General features: G+C 47.1%; 1 protein-coding gene across 4 annotated transcripts in view; it reads left to right on the top strand.

Annotated features, from left to right (window-relative positions):
- The window catches only part of FUZ (fuzzy planar cell polarity protein), a 322,221-nt gene that overhangs the window by 227,525 nt on the left and 72,242 nt on the right, over positions 1-22,454 (top strand). For all 4 annotated transcript variants that reach the window (XM_063942537.1, XM_063942538.1, XM_063942536.1 and 1 more), the window contains one exon: positions 2,846-2,925. In XM_063942537.1, the coding sequence (XP_063798607.1) occupies positions 2,846-2,925 (80 nt within the window). The remainder of the gene's footprint in view (positions 1-2,845; positions 2,926-22,454) is intronic.

Below are 22,454 nucleotides of genomic sequence, written 5' to 3'. Positions count from 1 at the left end.
CCTTTTGTGCCTCCAGTGGCACCTTGGGATCTCAATGTAGTGTTGGGATTCCTAAAATCACATTGGTTTGAACCACTCACCACTGTGGACTTGAAATATCTCACATGGAAAGTGGTAATGCTGTTAGCCCTGGCTTCAGCCAGGCGTGTATCAGAATTGGCGGCTTTATCCTATAAAAGCCCTTACCTAATTTTTCATACGGACAGGGCAGAATTGAGGACTCGTCCTCAATTTCTCCCTAAGGTGGTTTCAGCATTTCACTTAAACCAACCTATTGTGGTGCCTGCGGCTACTAGGGACTTGGAGGATTCCAAGTTGCTGGACGTAGTCAGGGCCCTGAAAATATATGTTTCCAGGACGGCTGGAGTCAGAAAATCTGACTCGCTGTTTATCCTGTATGCACCCAACAAGCTGGGTGCTCCTGCTTCTAAGCAGACGATTGCTCGTTGGATTTGTAGTACAATTCAGCTTGCACATTCTGTGGCAGGCCTGCCACAGCCAAAATCTATAAAAGCCCATTCCACACGGAAAGTGGGCTCATCTTGGGCGGCTGCCCGAGGGGTCTCGGCTTTACAACTTTGCCGAGCTGCTACTTGGTCAGGGGCAAACACGTTTGCTAAATTCTACAAATTTGATACCCTGGCTGAGGAGGACCTGGAGTTCTCTCATTCGGTGCTGCAGAGTCATCCGCACTCTCCCGCCCGTTTGGGAGCTTTGGTATAATCCCCATGGTCCTTTCGGAGTCCCCAGCATCCACTAGGACGTTAGAGAAAATAAGAATTTACTTACCGATAATTCTATTTCTCATAGTCCGTAGTGGATGCTGGGCGCCCATCCCAAGTGCGGATTGTCTGCATTACTTGTACATAGTTATTGTTACAAAAATCGGGTTATTGTTGTTGTGAGCCATCTTTTCAGAGGCTCCTCTGTTATCATGCTGTTAACTGGGTTCAGATCACAAGTTGTACGGTGTGATTGGTGTGGCTGGTATGAGTCTTACCCGGGATTCAAAATCCTTCCTTATTGTGTACGCTCGTCCGGGCACAGTATCCTAACTGAGGCTTGGAGGAGGGTCATAGGGGGAGGAGCCAGTGCACACCAGCTAGTCCTAAAGCTTTTACTTTGTGCCCAGTCTCCTGCGGAGCCGCTATTCCCCATGGTCCTTTCGGAGTCCCCAGCATCCACTACGGACTATGAGAAATAGAATTATCGGTAAGTAAATTCTTATTATTATTATTAATAATAATAAATAAAATCATGTTGGATGTGTTTGAAATAAACGTTCTTAACCTAATTCAGTCATTAAAAAACTCGACAATTTCTGAGAGGTGTTTAGAAAAAATATTAGCCAGTTAAGTGGTTAAAACAACATGCGGAAGTAATGTACTGTCTGAAGATAAGGGTGAATGTGCTTTTACAACAGAATGCTCTATTTCATATACTGCAAAAAGATTCCTCATAAGCTGCTTTGATCATAAAACTAGGTTATTGTTCCACCAATCAGATACATGGGGGGCCGTGGCACATGCTAGCTTATTCATTCACTGATAAAGCAGATCCTAGAGCAGTGGAGGAAGTCAGGATGCCTTCCATTGCCTCTTGTATGTACGCCCCTGTATCACACCCTATCCGTTTAGTAGATAGACAGTGTCTAGTTAGACAGTCAATAGATAGACACCATATATTAGACAGACATTAGGTCGACAGGGTCAAAAGGTCGACAGGTCAAAAGGTCGACATAAAAAAAGATAGACAAATGTGCTTTTTTAATGTAACATGTTTTTGGATTATTTCATACTTTCTCTATCCATGTCGGCATAGAGTTGGTTATAAACCTTGTGGCGAGCGCAGCGAGCCACCGTGCCCGAAGCGTGGTGAGCGAAGCGAGCCCCGCGAGGGTATGCCTTTCTACAATTGGGGGTCCCAGATGACAAAACTATCCACACAAACCACAAAAATGCAAAAAACATGGTGTCTACCTTTTTCATGTCGACCATTTTCATGTCGACCTTTTGACCCTGTCGACCTTTTGACCCTGTCGACCTAATGTCTGTCTAACATATGGTGTCTATCTATTGACTGTCTAACTAGACACTATCTATCTTTCATACCGGAACCGTATCACACACTACATATATGTGAGTTTCATTTGACAATTTACAGGTCTTCTTCCAGTGTATTCTAACTAGATAATCTGCTCCATCAGAGGAAGGCTTGCAGAGTACATTCATCAGACAGCTTGTCATTTTCATCAGCGTTTGCTTAGCTATAGTACATACTATCTATATAATAATCTACGATGACCTGTCCCGTCTCAGTCATGCACAGTGGAAGCCCCCAATATTTCCCACCAATCATCGGAGACAGAAGAGGAGGGCCAGACAATGGGTAAGTTTAGCGGGGCCAGTCTGGGTGACTTAGCATATGCAGGGTCCATGGGGGTTATTCAGATGTCTGGTTTTATGAGTTCATTATATTGTATTGTTTTACAATCTTTCCGGTATGACGTGATAATATTTATCTGCAGTTTTACTACTGTAAGTTGTCACTATCAACGTAGCCATTGACTGCATTGGAAACATTGGAAACTATTCCCAATAGCATAAACCTTATCTTGTCTGCACAATATATCCAGTAAGGAGAGATATTGCGTAATTACATATATATTCTTTAAAAACCGGTTCTGTAATGTGTTTGTGCAGCCTCTGTCCAGGTGTTTTAGAAGCGAGAACTTGTATAATGTCTGATCAAGGGGTTACTATTGGGTATATGAAGAATTGGAAACTACTGTGCTTTTTTCTTGCATCACTGCTGCCTTACGTACTATATGTTTGTCTTATTGTAGTCTCTTGCTAGTCAACCGGGACCTGAATAAAAGCTTATACACCGTGCAGGTTCATCCTGTGGAAGATATGCAGAGAACAGGTGAGCAAACACTTCTGTGTTTTTTCCACATCATTTTATTACCTGGCCACAGCTTAGCAAGAAACGTAACAGGCAAATATGAGATATAGAGGAAAATCTAAATAGACAATTCACATTTCAATAAAAGCAGAACTAGGGCCTAATTCAGATTCTGATAGCTGTTGTGCGTTTTCACAAAGCGGGCGATCAGATCCGAACTGCGCATGCGTATGCACCGCAATGCGCAGGCTTGTCGGACAGCTACAACGAGCATCGCCGGTCAGCGACGGGATGGTGCGAAGGATCCATTCGCACGGGCGTTCGCAAAGGTGATTGGCAGGAAGAGGCCATTTGTGGGTGGCAACTGACCACTTTCAGGGAGTGTCCAGAACAACGAAGGTGGGCACAAGTGTTTTCAGGGAGGGTATCTGACGTCAGCTCCGGCCCCAATCAGCAGGAATCAATTGCACTGGATAAGTAAGTCCTGGGCTGCGCAGAGACTGCACACACTGATTTTTGTGCAGGTCTGCAACACATAGGAACGCACACTTGCACAGCGAAAATAAACTCCCCCTGTAGGCGGCGACTATCTGATCGCAGGACAGCAAAAACCGCAGCCCGGCGATCAGATCTGACTTAGGCCCCTAGTTACAAGTCCACTTGTAATGTCAGGAAGTACAGCATGTCGTTATGGAAATGTGACAGTGATATTATTCCAGTGCAAAGCACGATCCATTCCTTGTTAAAACCTAACATGTAGTGAAACAACAGGTATAGGGAATCATCAACCAAATGCAAGTATTAATGGAGATGAAAAATGGGGGAGAACCAGGCACCCACACAAGAAAGAAGGGAGGGACATAGGTTTAACAAATCAATTCCGTCGTATCGTGGGAAAGAGACTATACAAGCCAAATTCACATAAAAATCACTGATATAGTGTTGTAATAATTGCCATCATTCAGTAATCTAGCGTACCACCGATCAGAGAAGGGTCATGAAATCTGTCTCTGCAAAACCAACTGGTGGATTCGAAAACATTTCAAATTTGACTTTGGATTTGATGACTCAAATATTCCCCTTTTCTTGCAAAACCATATAACCCATCTTTCAACGTGCGGGAATGAAGCTTGCCTATCACAATATAACATTTCTCATACATCCTAGAGGATGCTGGGGACTCCAAATGGACCATGGGGTATAGACGGGATCCGCAGGAGACATGGGCACACTATAAGACTTTGAATGGGTGTGAACTGGCTCCTCCCTCTATGCCCCTCCTCCAGACTCCAGTTAGACTCTGTGCCCAGTGAGACTGGAAACACACCAGGGAAGCTCTCCTGAGTTTCTCTAAGAAAATACTTTTTTAGGTTTATTGTTTTCAGGGAGCACTCCTGGCAACAGGCTCCCTGCATCGTGGGACTGAGGGGAGAGAAGCAGACCTACTTCTGTGAGTTTCAAGGCTCTGCTTCTTAGACTACTGGACATCATTAGCTCCAGAGGGTCTGATCACTTGGTTTGCCTAACTGCTCGTTCCCGGAGCCGCGCCGTCACCCCCCTCACAGAGCCAGAAGACAGAAGCCGGGTGAGTATGAGAAGATCAGAAGACTTCAGTGACGGCAGAAGACTTCAGTGTCTCTGAGGTAGCGCGCAGCGGTCGCGCTGCGCGCCATTGCTCCCACACACAAGCGGCACTACACGGGTGCAAGGCGCAGGGGGGGGCGCCCTGGGCAGCAATTATACCTCATATATATATCCTGGCAAAGAAGTATACAGTGCATAGGCACTGTATACAGACCCCCGCCAGTATAAAAATGTGAAAAACTAGCGGGACTGAAGCGCGCCAATAAGGGGGCGTGGCTTAGCCCTCACAACTCTATCTAGCGCCATTTTCTCCTCACAGAGACGCTGGCCCCGCCAAAACACTGAGCAGCTCACAGTGTAAAACGAGGGGGGGGGGCACAGTAGTCTAGTGCAATATAGGTACAACAATGAAGCACTATATATATGTGGAATAGACGGGCTCCGCAGGAGACAGGGCACTCTAAGAAAAAATTAGGACTACTGGTGTGCACTGGCTCCTCCCTCTATGTCCCTCCTCCAGACCTCAGTTAGAATCTGTGCCCGGTCAGAGCTGGGTGCACTTTAGTGAGCTCTCCTGAGCTTGCTAATAAGAAAGTATTTTATTAGGATTTTTTATTTTCAGAGAGATCTGCTGGCAACAGACTCTCTGCTACGTGGGACTGAGGGGAGAGAAGCAAACCTACTAACTGCAGATAGGTTGCGCTTCTTAGGCTACTGGACACCATTAGCTCCAGAGGGATCGAACACAGGAACTCAACCTTGGTCGTCCGTTCCCGGAGCCGCGCCGCCGTCCCCCTCGCAGAGCCAGAAGACAGAAGCCGGCGAGTGAAGCAAGAAGACATCAAAATCGGCGGCAGAAGACTCATGTCTTCATATGAGGTAGCGCACAGCACTGCAGCTGTGCGCCATTGCTCCCACACTAACCCACACACTCCGGTCACTGTAGGGTGCAGGGCGCAGGGGGGGGCGCCCTGGGCAACAATTGAGTACCTCCTGGCAAAATAGAGCATATATACAGCTGGGCACTGTATATATGCATGAGCCCCCGCCATTAATTTTACACAAAATCGCGGGACAGAAGCCCGCCGCTGAGGGGGCGGGGCTTCTTCCTCAGAACTCACCAGCGCCATTTTCTCTCCACAGCTCCGCTGAGAGGAAGCTCCCCAGGCTCTCCCCTGCAGAAGCACGATAGAAGAGGGTGAAAAGAGAGGGGGGGCACATAAATTTGGCGTAAAAACAATATATACAGCAGCTACTGGGTTAACACTACGTTACTGTGTGATTCCTGGGTCATATAGTGCTGGGGTGTGTGCTGGCATACTTTCTCTCTGTCTCTCCAAAGGGCCTTGTGGGGGAACTGTCTTCAAATAGAGCAACCCTGGTGTGTGTGGTGTGTCGGTACGTGTGACACCTGTTGGATATGTGTAATTAAGTACTGAGGTGAATTTATTGCACAAAAGATTAGAGAACAGACAGGAAATCTACCCATGTCTGTCCCTCTGTCGCAGAGACCTTCAGTGTCTCTCAATGCTCACTAACCAAAATAATAAACACTGATGTCGACACGGAGATTGACTCCAGTGTCGACTACGATAATGCAAAGTTACAGCCAAAATGGCAGAAAAGGATTCAATATATGATTATTGTAATAAAAGATGATTTGCATATCACTGATGACTCATCTGTCCCTGACACAAGGGTACACATGTTTAAGGGGAAGAAAGCTGAGGTAAATTTCCCTCCTCTCATGAGGAAAAAGAGCGGGAATCTCCAGACAAGAGACTGCAGTTTCCCACAAGGAATTCTCAGGCAGTATCCTTTCCCCACTAGGGCCAGGATATGATGGGAATCTTCCCCTAGGGTGTCACGTTTGCCCAAAAGGTAACCTGTCGTAACAGCTATTCTCAGGGATCCTGCAGATAGCGTGCACATTCTGGTACACTACTCAGACCGGCGATTGTGTCGGCATGGGTTTATAGCGCTGGGGCAGAGTGGACAGGTACCTTATCAGCAGAGATTGAGACCCTAGTTTGTAGATATATATAGATATATGTATATATATATATATATATATATATATATGTATATAAAAGATGCTGTCTTAAGAGATTTTTATATATATATATATATATATATATATATATATATATATATATATAAAACATGCCCAAAGAGACATGAGTGTACTGGGTCCTAGAGACAAAGATATGTCGATTTCTGCTTGACGTGTCCTGTAGAATATGCAATGGACAGATGATGCCGACTTAAGAGGCATATGGAAGGCTGAGGATTGTGTGGAGAAGGGTTCTCGGACCTGGTCTCCACAGCTATAGCTGGTAATTCTGTTGTTTTGCCTTATATTCCGGCACAGCCTAGGAAAGCGCGACATTATCAAATGCAGCCTTTAGAACAAAGAAACAAGAAAGTCCGAGGTGCGTCCTTTCTTGCCAGAGGCGGGGGCAGAGGAAAGAAGCTGCACAACACAGCTAGGTCCCAGGAACAGAAGTCCTCCCCGGCCTCTACAAAAATCCACCGCAGGTCGCTGGGGCTCCACAGGCGGAGCTAGGCCCGGTGGGGGCACGCCTGCGTAAGTTCAGCCACAAGTGGGTTCACTCCTTGTTAGGTCCCTGGGCAATAGATATTGTGTCTCAGGGATGCAAGCTGGACTTTGGGAAGATGCCCCCTCACCGACGGCCCTGCCGGCTTCCCCCCACGAGAGGGAAACTGTGTTAACTGCAATTCACAAATTGTATCTTCAGCAGGTGGTGGTCAAGGTTCCCCTCCTTCAACAGGGAAAGGGTTATTATTCGACCATGTTTGTAGTACCGAAACCGGACGGTTCGGTCAGACCCATATTGAATTTAAAATTCCTGAACATATACCTGAAAAGGTTCAAGTTCAAGAGGGAATCGCTCAGAGCGGTCATCGCAAGCCTGGAAGGGGGGGATTATATGGTGTCTCGGGACATAAAGGATGCATACCTTCATGTCCCCATTTATCCACCTCATCAGGCGTACCTCAGATTTGTGGTACAGGATTGTCATTACCCATTCCAGTCGTTGCCGTTTGGTCTGTCCACGGCACCGAGAATATTTACCAAGGTAATGGCAGAAATGATGATGCTTCTGCGAAAGCAAGGAGTTACAATTATCCCATACTAGGACGATCTCCTCTTAAAGGCGAGGTCCAGAGAGCAGTTGCTGATCAGCGTAGCACACTCTCGGGAGGTGTTGCAACAGCACGGCTGGGTTCTGAATATTCCAAAGTCGCAGCTGATTCCTACGACGCGTCTGCCCTTCTTGGGAATGATTCTGGACACAGACCAGAAGAAGGTTTTTCTCCCGGCGGAGAAGGCTCAGGAGCTCGTGACTCTGGTCAGAGGCCTCTTAAAACCATAACAGGTGTCGGTGCATCAATGCACGCGAGTCCTGGGAAAGATGGTGGCGTCATACGAAGCCATTCCCTTCGGCAGGTTCCATGCGAGGACCTGTCAGTGGGATCTGTTGGACAGGTGGTCCGGATCGCATCTTCAGATGCAGCGGCTGATCACCCTATCCCCCAGGGCCAGGGTGTCTCTTCTGTGGTGGCTGCAGAGTGCTCACCTTATCGAGGGTCGCAGGTTCGGCATTCAGTACTGGGTCCTGGTGACCACGGATGCAAGCCTCCGAGGGTGGGGGGCAGTCACACAGGGAAGAAATTTCCAGGGTCTGTGGTCAAGTCAGGAGGCTTGTCTGCACATCAATATCCTGGAACTAAGGGCCATATACAACGCCCTAAGTCAAGTAGAGCCTCTGCTTCGCTACCAACCGGTGCTGATTCAGGCAGGCAACATCACCGCAGTGGCTCATGTAAACCGCCAAGGCGGCACAAGGAGCAGGGTGGCGATGGCGGAAGCCACCAGAATTCTTCGCGGGGCGGATAATCACGTAAAAGCACTGTTAGCAGTGTTCATTCCGGGAGTTGACAACTGTGAAGCAGACTTCCTCAGCAGGCACAACCTCCACCCGGGAGAGTGGGGACTTCATCAAGAAGTCTTCACACAGATTACAAGTCGTTGGGAACTGCCACAGGTGGACATGATGGCATCCCGCCTCAAACAAAAAGCTACAAATGTATTGCGCCAGGTCAAGAGACCCTCAGGCGATAGCTGTGGACGCACTAGTGACACCGTGGGTGTTCCAGTCGGTTTATGTATTTCCTCCTCTTCCTCTCATACCCAAGGTGCTGAGAATCGTAAGAAAAAGAGAAGTGAGAACAATACTCATTGTTCCGGTTTGGCCAAGAAGGACTTGGTATCCGGAATTGCAAGAAATGCTCACAGAGGACCCATGGCCTTTGCCTCTCAGACAGGATCTGTTGCAACAGGGGCCCTGTCTGTTCCAAGACTTACCGCGGCTGCGTTTGACGGCATGGTGGTTGAACGCCGGATCCTAGCAGAAAAAGGCATTCCGGATGAGGTTATTCCTACGCTAATAAAGGCTAGGAAGGACGTGACGGCTAAGCATTATCACCGTATATGGCGAAAATATGTTGCTTGATGTAAGGCCAGGAATGCCCCTACGGAGGAATTCCAGCTGGGCCGTTTCCTTCACTTCCTACAGTCAGGAGGGACTTTGGGCTTAAAATTGGGGTCCATTGAGGTCCAGATTTCAGCCCTATCCATTTTCTTTCAAAAGGAACTGGCTTCTCTTTCTGAAGTTCAGACGTTTGTAAAGGGAGTGCTGCATATTCAGCCCCTTTTGTGCCACCAGTGGCACCTTGGGATCTTAACGTGGTGTTGAGTTTCCTGAAATCACACTGGTTTGAGCCACTTAAAACCGTGGAGTTAAAATATCTCACGTGGAAGGTGGTCATGCTGTTGGCCTTAGCTTTGGCTAGGCGTGTGTCAGAATTGGCAGCTTTGTCACATAAAAGCCCCTATCTGGTTTTCCATATGGACAGGGCAGAATTACGGACTCGTCCGCAATTTCTGCCAAAAGTGGTGTCATCTTTTCATTTGAACCAACCTATTGTGGTGCCTGCGGCTACTCGTGACTTGGAGGATGCCAAGTTACTAGAGGTAGTCAGGGCTTTGAAGGTTTATGTAGCCAGAACGGCTGGAGTCAGGAAAACTGAGTTGTTGTTATCCTGTATGCATCCAACAAGCTGGGTGCTCCTGCTTCAAAGCAAACTATTGCTCGCTGGATCTGTAACACGATTCAGCAGGCTCATTTTGCGGCTAGATTGCCGCCTCCAAAATTAGTAAAAACCCATTCCACAAGGAAGGTGGGCTCTTCTTGGGCGGCTGCCCGAGGGGTCTCGGCATTACAGCTTTGCCGAGCAGCTACTTGGTCGGGTTCAAACACTTTTGCAAAATTCTACAAGTTTGATACCCTGGCTGAGGAGGACCTTGTGTTTGCTCATTCGGTGCTGCAGAGTCATCCGCACTCTCCCGCCCATTTGGGAGCTTTGGTATAATCCCCATGGTCCTTACGGAGTCCCCAGCATCCACTAGGACGTTAGAGAAAATAAGATTTTACTTACCGGTAAATCTATTTCTCGTAGTCCGTAGTGGATGCTGGGCGCCCGTCCCTAGTGCGGACTTCTTCTGCAATGCTTGTATATAGTTATTGCTTACATAAGGGTTATGTAATGGTTGCATCAGGTTGGTCTGATGCTCTGTTGTTGTTCATACTGTTAACTGGGTAAGTTTATCACGAGTTATACGGTGTGATTGGTGTGGCTGGTATGAGTCTTACCCTGGATTCCAAAATCCTTTCCTTGTACTGTCAGCTCTTCCGGGCACAGTTTCCTTAACTGAGGTCTGGAGGAGGGACATAGAGGGAGGAGCCAGTGCACACCAGTAGTCCTAATTCTTTCTTAGAGTGCCCTGTCTCCTGCGGAGCCCGTCTATTCCCCATGGTCCTTACGGAGTCCCCAGCATCCACTACGGACTACGAGAAATAGATTTACCGGTAAGTAAAATCTTATTTTTTATATATATATATATATATATATATATATATATATATATATAGCAAACTGGTAACCGGCACTCTCACTTCATCATCATCTCGCCGCGGTGCACATTAGTGAGATCCATACATTCCTCCAAGATACGGCACTCAGCGGACTCATTCAGTGAAAAAACTTCAACAAGTGGTTGTAGCAACGTTTCGGCTTTAATTAGCCGTCTTCAAGCAACATCATAAACCAAATACAGTGCAAACAGTGTTTAAATACCCTTACCTTCCCATCTCGTGCCATGACGACAGACAGTGATCACTGTGCGGAAGAAAAACTATGCTGCACCCGGAAGCCGGAAGTGACAAGCGCGGATCGCGGGAGGGAGCTGTGGACACGAGATGGGAAGGTAAGGGTATTTAAACACTGTTTGCACTGTATTTGGTTTATGATGTTGCTTGAAGACGGCTAATTAAAGCCGAAACGTTGCTACAACCACTTGTTGAAGTTTTTTCACTGAATGAGTCCGCTGAGTGCCGTATCTTGGAGGAATATATATATATATATATATATATATATAATGAGCGTGTGGTAAGTGGGTTGGTAAACGGTTTCTGTGTTTTCCCTGTCAGATACTGTGATCTATCTATTATAGTAAGTGCAATGTCGGTGGGTGTTTAGTATACGTGTGTCGGCATGTGTGAGCGCTCTGCCACAAACAGCTATGGAAATCCCTCTGTCGGCACTGCCGACTCCTGATGGTTCTTGATTCATGAGATTAAGTGTCAGCGTGTCAGTAGTTGTAAGCTTTTCCAAAGAAAACACTATATGGGAGACACAGACGTATGTGGGTGACCCTGTCGGCACCAACTAATATGACTGGGTATAAGTTAACATGATAAGATAAAACAGCTATACCTGTATATATATATATATATATTTATTTCTCTAACGTCCTAAGTGGATGCTGGGGACTCCGTAAGGACCATGGGGAATAGCGGCTCCGCAGGAGACTGGGCACATCTAAAGAAAGCTTTAGGACTATCTGGTGTGCACTGGCTCCTCCCCCTATGACCCTCCTCCAAGCCTCAGTTAGATCTCTGTTCCCGAACGAGAAGGGTGCACACTAGGGGCTCTCCTGAGCTTCTTAGTGAAAGTTTTAGTTTAGGTTTTTTATTTTCAGTGAGACCTGCTGGCAACAGGCTCACTGCATCGAGGGACTAAGGGGAGAAGAAGCGAACTCACCTGCGTGCAGAGTGCATTGGGCTTCTTAGGCTACTGGACATTAGCTCCAGAGGGACGATCACAGGCCCAGCTTGGATGGGTCCCAGAGCCGCGCCGCCGGCCCCCTTACAGAGCCAGAAGGCAGAAGAGGTCCGGAAAATCGGCGGCAGAAGACGTCCTGTCTTCAACAAGGTAGCGCACAGCACTGCAGCAGTGCGCCATTGCTCTCAGCACACTTCACACTCCGGTCACTGAGGGTGCAGGGCGCTGGGGGGGGGCGCCCTGAGACGCAATAAAAACACCTTGGATGGCAAAAAAAATGCATCACATATAGCTCCTGGGCTATATGGATGCATTTAACCCCTGCCAGAATACATGGAAAAACGGGAGATAAGGCCAACGATAAGGGGGCGGAGCCTATCTCCTCAGCACACTGGCGCCATTTTCCCTCACAGCTTCGTTGGAGGGAAGCTCCCTGGCTCTCCCCTGCAGTCACTACACTACAGAAAGGGTTAAAAAAGAGAGGGGGGCACTAATTAGGCGCAGTATTAACTATACAGCAGCTATAAGGGGAAAAACACTTATATAAGGTTATCCCTGTATATATATAGCGCTCTGGTGTGTGCTGGCAAACTCTCCCTCTGTCTCCCCAAAGGGCTAGTGGGGTCCTGTCCTCTATCAGAGCATTCCCTGTGTGTGTGCTGTATGTCGGTACTTTTGTGTCGACATGTATGAGGAGAAAAATGATGTGGAGACGGAGCAGATTGCCTGTAATAGTGATGTCACCCCCTAGGGGGTCGACACCTGAGTGGATGAACTGTTGGAAGAAATTACGTGACAGTGTCAGCTCTGTATAAAAGACAGTGGTTGACATGAGACAGCCGGCTACTCAGCTTGTGCCTGTCCAGACGTCTCATAGGCCGTCAGGGGCTCTAAAGCGCCCGTTACCTCAGATGGCAGATATAGACGCCGACACGGATACTGACTCCAGTGTCGACGGTGAAGAGACAAATGTGACTTCCAGTAGGGCCACACGTTACATGATTGAGGCAATGAAAAATGTTTTACACATTTCTGATAATACGAGTACCACCAAAAAGGGGGTATTATGTTCGGTGAGGAAAAACTACCTGTAGTTTTCCTGAATCTGAGAAATTAAATGAGGTGTGTGATGATGCGTGGGTTTCCCCCGATAACAACTGATAATTTCTAAAATGTTATTGGCATTATATCCTTTCCCGCCAGAGGTTAGGGTGCGTTGGGAAACACCCCCTAGGGTGGATAAAGCGCTCACACGCTTGTAAGGGCTCTACCCTCTCCTGAGATGGCCGCCCTTAAGGATCCTGCTGATAGAAAGCAGGAGGGTATCCTAAAATGTATTTACACACATACTGGTGTTATACTGCGACCAGCAATCGCCTCAGCCTGGATGTGCAGTGCTGGGTTGGCGTGGTCGGATTCCCTGACTGAAAATATTGATACCCTAGATAGGGACAGTATATTTTTGCCTATAGAGCATTTAAAAGATGCATTTCTATATATGCGTGATGCACAGCGGAATATTTGCCGACTGGCATCAAGTCTAAGTGCGTTGTCCATTTCTACCAGAGGGTTATGGACACGTCAGTGGTCAGGTGATGCGTATTCCAAACGGCATTTGGAAGTATTGCCTTATTAAGGGGAGGAGTTATTTGGGGTCGGTCTTTCAGACCTGGTGGCCACGGCAACAGCTGGGAAATCCACGTTTGTACCCCAGGTCGCCTCTCAACATGAGAAGACGCCGTATTATCAGGCGCAGTCTTTTCGTGGACAAGCGGGCAAAAGGTTCCTCATTTCTGCCCCGTGACAGAGGGAGAGGAAAAAGGCTGCAGAAATCAGCCAGTTCCCAGGAACAGAAACCCTCTCCCGCCTCTGCCAAGCCCTCAGTATACGCTGGGGCTTTACAAGCAGAATCAGGCACGGTGGGGGGCCCGTCTCAATGAATTTCAGCGCGCAGTGGGCTCACTCGCAAGTAGACCCCTGGATCCTTCAGGTGATATCTCAGGAGTACAAATTAGAATTCAAGACGTCTCCCCCTCGCCGTTTCCTAAAGTCGGCTTTACCGATGTCTCCTTCTGACAGGGAGACAGTTTTGGAAGCCATTCACAAGCTGTATTCCCAGCAGGTGATAATCAAGATACCCCTCCTGCAACAGGGAACGGGGTATTATTCCACACTGTTGTGGTACCGAAGCCGGACGGCTCAGTGAGACCGATTCTAAATCTAAAATCTTTGAACACTTACATACAGAGGTTCAAATTCAAGATTGAGTCACTCAGAGCAGTGATTGCGAACCTGGAAGAAGGGGACTACATGATGTCTCGGGACATCAAGGATGCTTACCTTCATGTCAAAATTTACCCTTCTCACCAAGGGTACCTCAGGTTTATGGTACAGAACTGTCACTATCAGTTCAGACGCTGCCGTATGGATGGTCCACGGCACCCCGGGTCTTTACCAAGGCAATGGCCGAAATGATGATATTCCTTCGAAGGAAGGGAATTTTAGTTATCCCTTACTTGGACAATTCCCTGATAAGGGTAAGATCCAGGGAACAGTTGGAGGTCGGTGTAGCACTATCTCAGGTAGTGTTGCGGCAGCACGATTGGATTCTCAATATTCCAAAATCGCAGCTGGTTCCGACGACTTGTCTTCTGTTCCTAGGGATGATCCTGGACACAGTCCAGAAAAAGGTGTTTCTCCCGGAGGAGAAAGCCAGGGAGTTATCCGAGCTAGTCAGGAACCTCCTAAAACTGAGCCAAGTCTCAGTGCATCAATGCACAAGGGTTCTGGGTAAAATGGTGGCTTCCTACGAAGCAATCCCATTCGGCAGATTCCACGCAAGAACTTTCCAGTGGGACCTGCTGGACAAATGGTCCGGGTCGCATCTTCAGATGCATCAGCGGATAACCCTGTCACCAAGGACAAGGGTGTCCCTCCTGTGGTGGTTGCAGAGTGCTCATCTTCTAGAGGGCCGCAGATTCGGCATTCAGGACTGGGTCCTGGTGACCACGGATGCCAGCCTGCGAGGCTGGGGAGCAGTCACACAGGGAAGGAATATCCAGGGCTTATGGTCAAGCCTGGAGACTTCACTTCACATAAATATCCTGAAGCTAAGGGACATTTACAATGCTCTAAGCTTAGCAAGACCTCTGCTTCAAGGTCAGCCGGTGTTGATCCAGTCGGACAACATCACGGCAGTCACCCACGTAAACAGACAGGGTGGCACAAGAAGCAGGAGGGCAATGGCACGGAAAATCATGTGATAGCACTGTCGGCAGTATTCATTCCGGGAGTGGACAACTGGGAAGCAGACTTCCTCAGCACGACCTCCACCCGGGAGAGTGGGGACTTCATCCAGAAGTCTTCCACATGATTATAAACCGTTGGGAAAAACTCGACAGGTATTGCGCCAGGTCCAGGGACCCTCAGGCAATAGCTGTAGACGCTCTGGTAACACCGTGGGTGTACCAGTCAGTGTATGTGTTCCCTCCTCTGCCTCTCATACCCAAGGTACTGAGATTGATAAGATGGAGAGGAGTAAGCACTATATTCGTGGCTCCGGATTGGCCAAGAAGGACTTGGTAACCGGAACTTCAAGAGATGCTCACGGAGGATCCGTGGCCTCTACCTCTAAGAAGGGACCTGCTCCAGCAAGGACCCTGTCTGTTCCAAGACTTACCGCGGCTGCGTTTGACGGCATGGCGGTTGAACGCCGGATCCTGAAGGAAAAAAGGCATTCCGGATGAAGTCATCCCTATCCTGATCAAAGCCAGGAAGGATGTAACCGCAAAAACATTATCATCGCAATTGGCGAAAATATGTTGCGTGGTGCGAGGCCAGTAAGGCCCGACGGAGGAAATTCAACTGGGTCGATTCCTACATTTCCTGCAAACAGGAGTGTCTATGGGCCTGAAATTGGGGTCCATTAAGGTTCAAATTTCGGCCCTGTCAATTTTCTTCCAAAAAGAACTAGCTTCAGTCCCTGAAGTTCAGACGTTTGTAAAAGGGGTACTGCATATACAGCCTCCTTTTGTGCCTCCAGTGGCACTTTGGGATCTCAATGTAGTTTTGGGTTCCAAAAGTCACATTGGTTTGAACCACTTAAATCTGTGGAGTTAAAATATCTCACATGGAAAGTGGTCATGCTGTTGGCCCTGGCCTGGGCCAGGCGCGTGTCAGAATTGGCGGCTTTATCCTGAAAAAGCCCTTATCTGATTTTCCATTCGGACAGGGCGGAATTGAGGACTCGTCCTCAGTTTCTCCCTAAGGTGGTTTCAGCGTTTCACCTGAACCAACCTATTTGTGGTGCCTGCGGCTACTAGGGACTTGGAGGACTCCAAGTTGCTAGACGTTGTCAGGGCCCTGAAAATATATGTTTCCAGGACGGCTGGAGTCAGGAAATCTGACTCGCTGTTTATCCTGTATGCACCCAACAAGCTGGGTGCTCCTGCTTCTAAGCAGACTATTGCTCGTTGGATTTGTAGTACAATTCAGCTTGCACATTCTGTGGCAGGCCTGCCACAGCCAAATATCTGTAAATGCCCACTCCACAAGGAAGGTGGGCTCATCTTGGGCGGCTGCCCGAGGGGTCTCGGCTTTACAACTTTGCCGAGCAGCTACTTGGTCAGGAGCAAATACGTTTGTAAAATTCTACAAAATTGATATCCTGGCTGAGGAGGACCTGGAGTTCTCTCATTTGGTGCTGCTGAGTCATCCGCACTCTCCCGCCCGTTTGGGAGCTTTGGTATAATCCCCATGGTCCTTACGGAGTCCCCAGCATCCACTTAGGACGTTAGAGAAAATAAGAATTTACTTACCGATAATTCTATTTCTCATAGTCCGTAGTGGATGCTGGGCGCCCATCCCAAGTGCGGATTGTCTGCAATACTGGTACATAGTTATTGTTACCAAAAAATCGGGTTATTGCTGTAGTGAGCCATCTTTTCTAGAGGCTCCTCTGTTATCATGCTGTTAACTGGGTTCAGATCACAAGTTGTACGGTGTGATTGGTGTGGCTGGTATGAGTCTTACCCGGGATTCAAAATCCTTCCTTATTGTGTACGCTCGTCCGGGCACAGTATCCTAACTGAGGCTTGGAGGAGGGTCATAGGGGGAGGAGCCAGTGCACACCAGATAGTCCTAAAGCTTTCTTTAGATGTGCCCAGTCTCCTGCGGAGCCGCTATTCCCCATGGTCCTTACGGAGTCCCCAGCATCCACTACGGACTATGAGAAATAGAATTATCGGTAAGTAAATTCTTATTTTATGTATATGTATGATGCGGTTGCATTGAGCTGTAGCTCGAGCACAGACGTGGTAATATTGTGGGGGAATAATATTAAAATTATGTATATATTTCCCTCAGACCCCTCGGGGTCACAAAAATGTTATTTTGCTCAGTTATTACTCCCTGTTGTCTACACGAATACTATGTCTTTTGTCGACCATAATGTTTCCTGATTAGATCCACAACATCGGCATTCAGTACATGTTCATACGCATTAAGAACGCATTAATGTCACTAGGGACCCTGCTGTTCCTGACAAAAATATATATATATGTATATGAGATATGTATATATAGATATACGTGTGTTTGTGTGTATTTCATTGTGTATTTTTATACAAAAGATTTTATAATGAATGCTGAAGTAAACTTTTCTTTCTCATGTGCTGGTCACTCTGTTGAATAACTCTAGGTCAGCCGTTACAAGATGGTTTCAAATCATCACGAGGAGTCCGTGTGTTTATTCTTTTCCCGCCATGGATAGAATAAAGTGAGAGTCAACCCCTGTTCTGCATGGGGCACTGTCACAAAGGATCGTTTACAGGAAGCTAAGGGATTTTTTAATGATATGCTTTGATTATACTTGCATTGCATGCGCAGGGGGAAGTAATTGTATTCAGAAATGGTCGGTTACATGGTCATCCGATATAATTACCCTGAGGAGAGATGTGTTACTCCTTGAGTTGGGTCATGTCTAGAACATTGCAACATACTACCGTGCGACTACAAGGGATGGGACTCTTGGGTGCGCAAGCCATTTCCATGGCGATCTCGGCTAGGAGGGCGTTGTGGATTCACCAAAGAGATGCAAATGCTGAATCCGAAAAGAAGTGGAGTCTTTTGCCCATGAATGGAAGCCTGGATGGTGATGGCCTTGTTAATATGCTCTCGGCAGGTGCCACGGGTAAGTTTACCTTCTTGCCCTATGTTCCCTCACAACGGTTGGTGCTGCATTGTTGCAGGATGCAGTCATTTCGACCAAATAGATAAGGATTCCCCTTTCTTTGCAGGTAAAGGAAGGTAAAAAAGGTAAGAGGTCAGCTGCCTTTTCAGGTTCACAGGAGCAGATATCATCTATTCTTTCTGCCACGTCCACCGCGGGACGTAGGGTCTATCTTGCGGGGGCCCACACAGGTAGGACCTTGTCTAAAACTCTTCAGTCAGTCCTGGAAAGGACATGGACCAGTGAGTTAAGGATAGAGTCCCTAGGGGGACATACGGGAGTTCCAGACGTTCCCTTCACTGATTTTTTCAAATCAACCTTACCGATCCTCCCCATGACAGGGAGGTAGTATGTGACGCAATACAAGAGTTGTGTCTGGATCAGGTCATTGTCCTGCAGTTCCGGTCATAAAAAAAAAAGAAAAAAAAAAAAAAGAAGAAGAAGCTGGTGTTCAAGCTTTTTCGTGCTCTCGAGGCCGGACGATGCGGTCCGACAAATCCCAATTTTCCTACTTAAACTTCATGAGGTAATCTCTCATGGCAGGGTTCTCCACTCTGAAAGTGGAGTAAAGAGGTCTAATTACGGTTTCTTCTGCTTTAGGCTTACCCGAGGTTTGCGATTCAGGGTTGTTGTTACAATTTCACCAGGGTGATGGCGGTATGATGGGTTTCCTTCGATAGTAAGGAGTCATATTTATTCTGTACTGGATCGCTCTCTGAATTATGGAGAGATCAAGAAGCAAAATGGTGCGAAACGTTGTTTTCTCCTTGACAGTTTTTCAACATCAGGACTTGCCAGAATCCCTGTTGGTCCTAACGACGCGGTGATCGGCTTGGGCAATATTACTAGAGGCAGTACTGAGAAGAGTTTATTTGCTTCCAAAAAAAAAAAGGGAAAGCTCTGAGAATTCAGAGTCTGGCAGACCTGCAACGGTGTCAATCCGTCGATACAGTCAGTGGCTGAAAAAGATGGTTGGGGCCTATGAGGCCATTCAGTGGGCAGGTTCCAGGCCTGAGTGTTTAGCGGGACCTGTTGGACAAGTGGTCCGGTTCCCACCTGGGATAATCATGGTTTCAAGACCAGTAGGTTGCTCCTGTGGTAGCGGCGCAATTCTCACTGAGGAAAAGTGTCATGTTAGGATACTTGTCGCCCCATTAACGGTCTAGAGTTAAGGGCCGTTTATAACGGTTTTCTACAGACAAAAACCGGAGTAGAAATGGCAGAAGCCAGAAAGGTTTTCCGCTGGGCGACGAAAACATTTACGCGCTCTATCAGCAATGTTTGTTCCAAGAGTGGACAACTGGGAAGCAGACTTTCTCGGCGGACACATTCTCCGTTCAGGAGGGTTGAGCCTTCATCAAGCGGTTTTTCACAGAAGTGATAAGTCTTTGGAGAATTCCGCAAATAGACAAGATGGCGTCTCGCCTCGACCAGAAACTTCAGAAATTTTGTTACGCGTCGGGGGTCCGCTCAAGCGATAGCGGTGGACACCCTAGTGACACTGTGGGTGTTTCGGTTGGTCTATGTGTTCCCTCCACTTCCACCTTTTCCAAAAATGTTAAAGATTATAAGAGGAACAAGGGTTCAGATGATCCTCCTTGTTCCAGACTGGTCAAGGAGGACTGGTATCCGGATCTTCAGCAATTTACTCATATGAGATCCCTGACCTCTTCCTCTGCGAGAGGATCTGTTATGGCAGGGGCCGTGTGTGTTTCAAGACTTACCGCGGTTTCCATTGACGACTTGGAGATTGAACGTCGGATCCCAGCCCGGAAAGGTATTCCCAGTGAGGTCTTCCCTACTCTTCTTCAGTCAAAGAAGTAACGTAAAAACATTACCACCATATTTGGGGAAAATTTTGTGTCTTGGTGTGAATCCAAGAAGGTTCCTACGGAAGAATTCCAGTTGGATCGTTTTCTCCCTTCTTTTCTTACAAGATCGTGTGGAGGCGATCTTTGGTTGGGTTTGATTAAGGTTCAGATTTCAGCCTTATCGGTTTTCTTCCAAGAAACAATTGGCCTCCTTTCCAGAGTTTAATACTTTAGTAAAAGGAGTCTAACACATCCATCCTCCCTTTGTGCCTCTGTGACACCATGGGATCTTTACGTGGTTTTGCAGTTCCTGCAATTTCTTTGGTTGAACTTTTCAGTATGGTTAAGTTGAAATTCCTCACTTGGAAAGTGGTCATGCGGTTGACCTTGGCATCTGCAAGGCGGGTGTCTGAGTTGGCGGTTTGGTCTCACAAGAGCCCTGTTTAATTTTCCATGAAGATAGAGCGGAGTTGAGGACTCGTCAGCAGTTCTGCCAAAAGTGGTTTCATCGGTTTCACTTGAACCAACCCATTGTGGTGCCGGTGGCTACTGACGCCTGGGTGACATCTGAGTATCTCGATGTGGTCGGAATTTTGAAAATTTGTGTTGCCAGATTGGCTCAGATCAGGAAAATGGAGGATCTGTTATCCTATATGCTCCCAACAAGGGCCAGTATTTACTAAGAATCCGAGTTTGTCCGATTTGTGTTTTTTTTTCTAAGTCCCAATCCGGGAATTCACTAAGCACAATTCTCGGCAGTGTTTGGACTATTCGTAATGGTTTGAATGACAACGTTCACAAATACGAATGAATAGACCATCGGTCAAACGCGGCTGTTATTACATAGAATACGGGAATTCACTATTCATTCGTATTTGGGTGTTAGTCTCCGAGTGCTCAAATGCGGTCGTATTTTTTTTCGATTCGTTAAAAAAAGCGGCAAAAAAATAGACCTGCTTTTTTCAGTTGTGTTTACATGTGTTGCAAATAAAAAATCACTCACACCTGAATTAGGATGCCTATAAAAGGATGTTAGGCCCATTTCAATACACCTACACTCAGAAATGGCAGCAGGACTGTGGGCCAGTGATCTTTTGTGTGCTGTGGGATTCCTCAGACTCAGACATCAGCCTGTAAGTACCCAGGGCCAAGAAACTGAACATGGTCAGCAGGTTGTACAGGTTCCGTGGAGGCTGCACAGGCCTCGGTTTTTTAGGGGGCGTTTAAACTTGAACGCATTGTCCGATGATAAGGTCATAAAGATGTTCCGTCTAAATCGTACCAACATTTTCCATCTGTAGGACCTTGTCAAACTGGGCCTAGACCCTGAGACAGCACGCTCTCGCCCTGTCTCAGGCCTGCACAAACTCCTGGCTGTGTTGCACTTTATGGCTACTGGCAGCTTTCAGGCTGTGTCTGGGGATGTCATAGGAATCTCACAGCCCTCATTTTCCAGAATCTTAACACAGGTGATGTATACCTAACGACCTCTTCTGTTGTGTGTTTGTTTTAATTTCTCGGTGGCCAGTTCTGTCCTAAAATCTCATGTTTATTGTTCTTTAAAATATACACACAGGTGTTGGCTGTTTTGCAGCCCCACATCGAGGCCTCAATCTGCTTCCCTACCCAGGAGTCTCAGTGGCATGCCGTCAGGGTAGATTTCTATGAGCTGGCTGGCATGCCATAGATTGCACACACATTCAGCTGAGACCACCTAGGGGCAGGCAGCACATATATACAAATCGCCATTTCGAACACTCCACAAATGTGCAGGTGGTTTGTGATGCAAATCTCAAAATAAGGAGTGTTGTTGCTGGTTACCCTGGGGGCTGCCATGACTCCTGTATCCTCAGTCAGTCATCCCTCTTTGATAAGTTTGAGGACGGACAAATGCCAGATGGATGGCTGCTGGGTATGTAATTTGATATGTGTAGGCCTGCGTATATTTTGTCCAAATACAGGTGCAGATGTATTAACCTGTAGAAGGCATAAGGAAGTGAGAAACCAGTGATCTGTGCAAGGTGATAAAGGCACCAGCCAATCAGCTCCAATATGTAAATGAACATTTAGGAACAGATTGTCTGCTGCCTTTATTACCTTCCACATATCACTGGTTTTTCACTTCCTTATGCCTTCTACAGGTTAATACATCTGCCCCACAGTGTGTTACTTATGTGTTGCTGTATCTTAACATGAATCACGTTACTATATCTGTCTTTTAGGTGATGGAGGATATGGCTGTTTCTCTTGGCTTCTAACTCCATTGTCCCGACCTGATACCCCTGCTGAACACAATTACAATCATGCACATAAGTCCACGCGGAATGTGATAGAAAGATGTTTTGGTGTGCTGAAATCTAGGTTTCGGTGTCTGGATAAGTCTGGTGGCATTTTGTTGTATAGTCCCTCCAAGGTGACTCAAATTGTGTTCTGCTGCTGCTTTCTTCATAACATGTGTTTGCAACAACATCTGCCGCATGTTGAGGAGGAGGAGGAAGAAAGCAGCCAGCAAGCAGAGGAATTAGAGGCATCTGGTGATACTTGGAGTACAGATGTAGGGAGGCAGGTTAGGCAAGAGATCATCAATCGCTATTTCTAAGGTAAGTTTGATTTGCTTATTTCATTTGTTGTGTAATCATAAATAGATGTTTTGCCTTTTTTTTCACACAACCATTACTCAGAATGTGTCTGTCTCCTTGACACATACAAACATACCCT

Source organism: Pseudophryne corroboree, chromosome 10 (assembly GCF_028390025.1).
Source record: "Pseudophryne corroboree isolate aPseCor3 chromosome 10, aPseCor3.hap2, whole genome shotgun sequence".
NCBI classification, from domain to species: Eukaryota; Metazoa; Chordata; class Amphibia; order Anura; family Myobatrachidae; genus Pseudophryne; species Pseudophryne corroboree.
The sequence above is the reverse complement of the archived record's forward strand: the minus strand, read 5'-3'. Positions and strand labels throughout refer to the sequence as shown.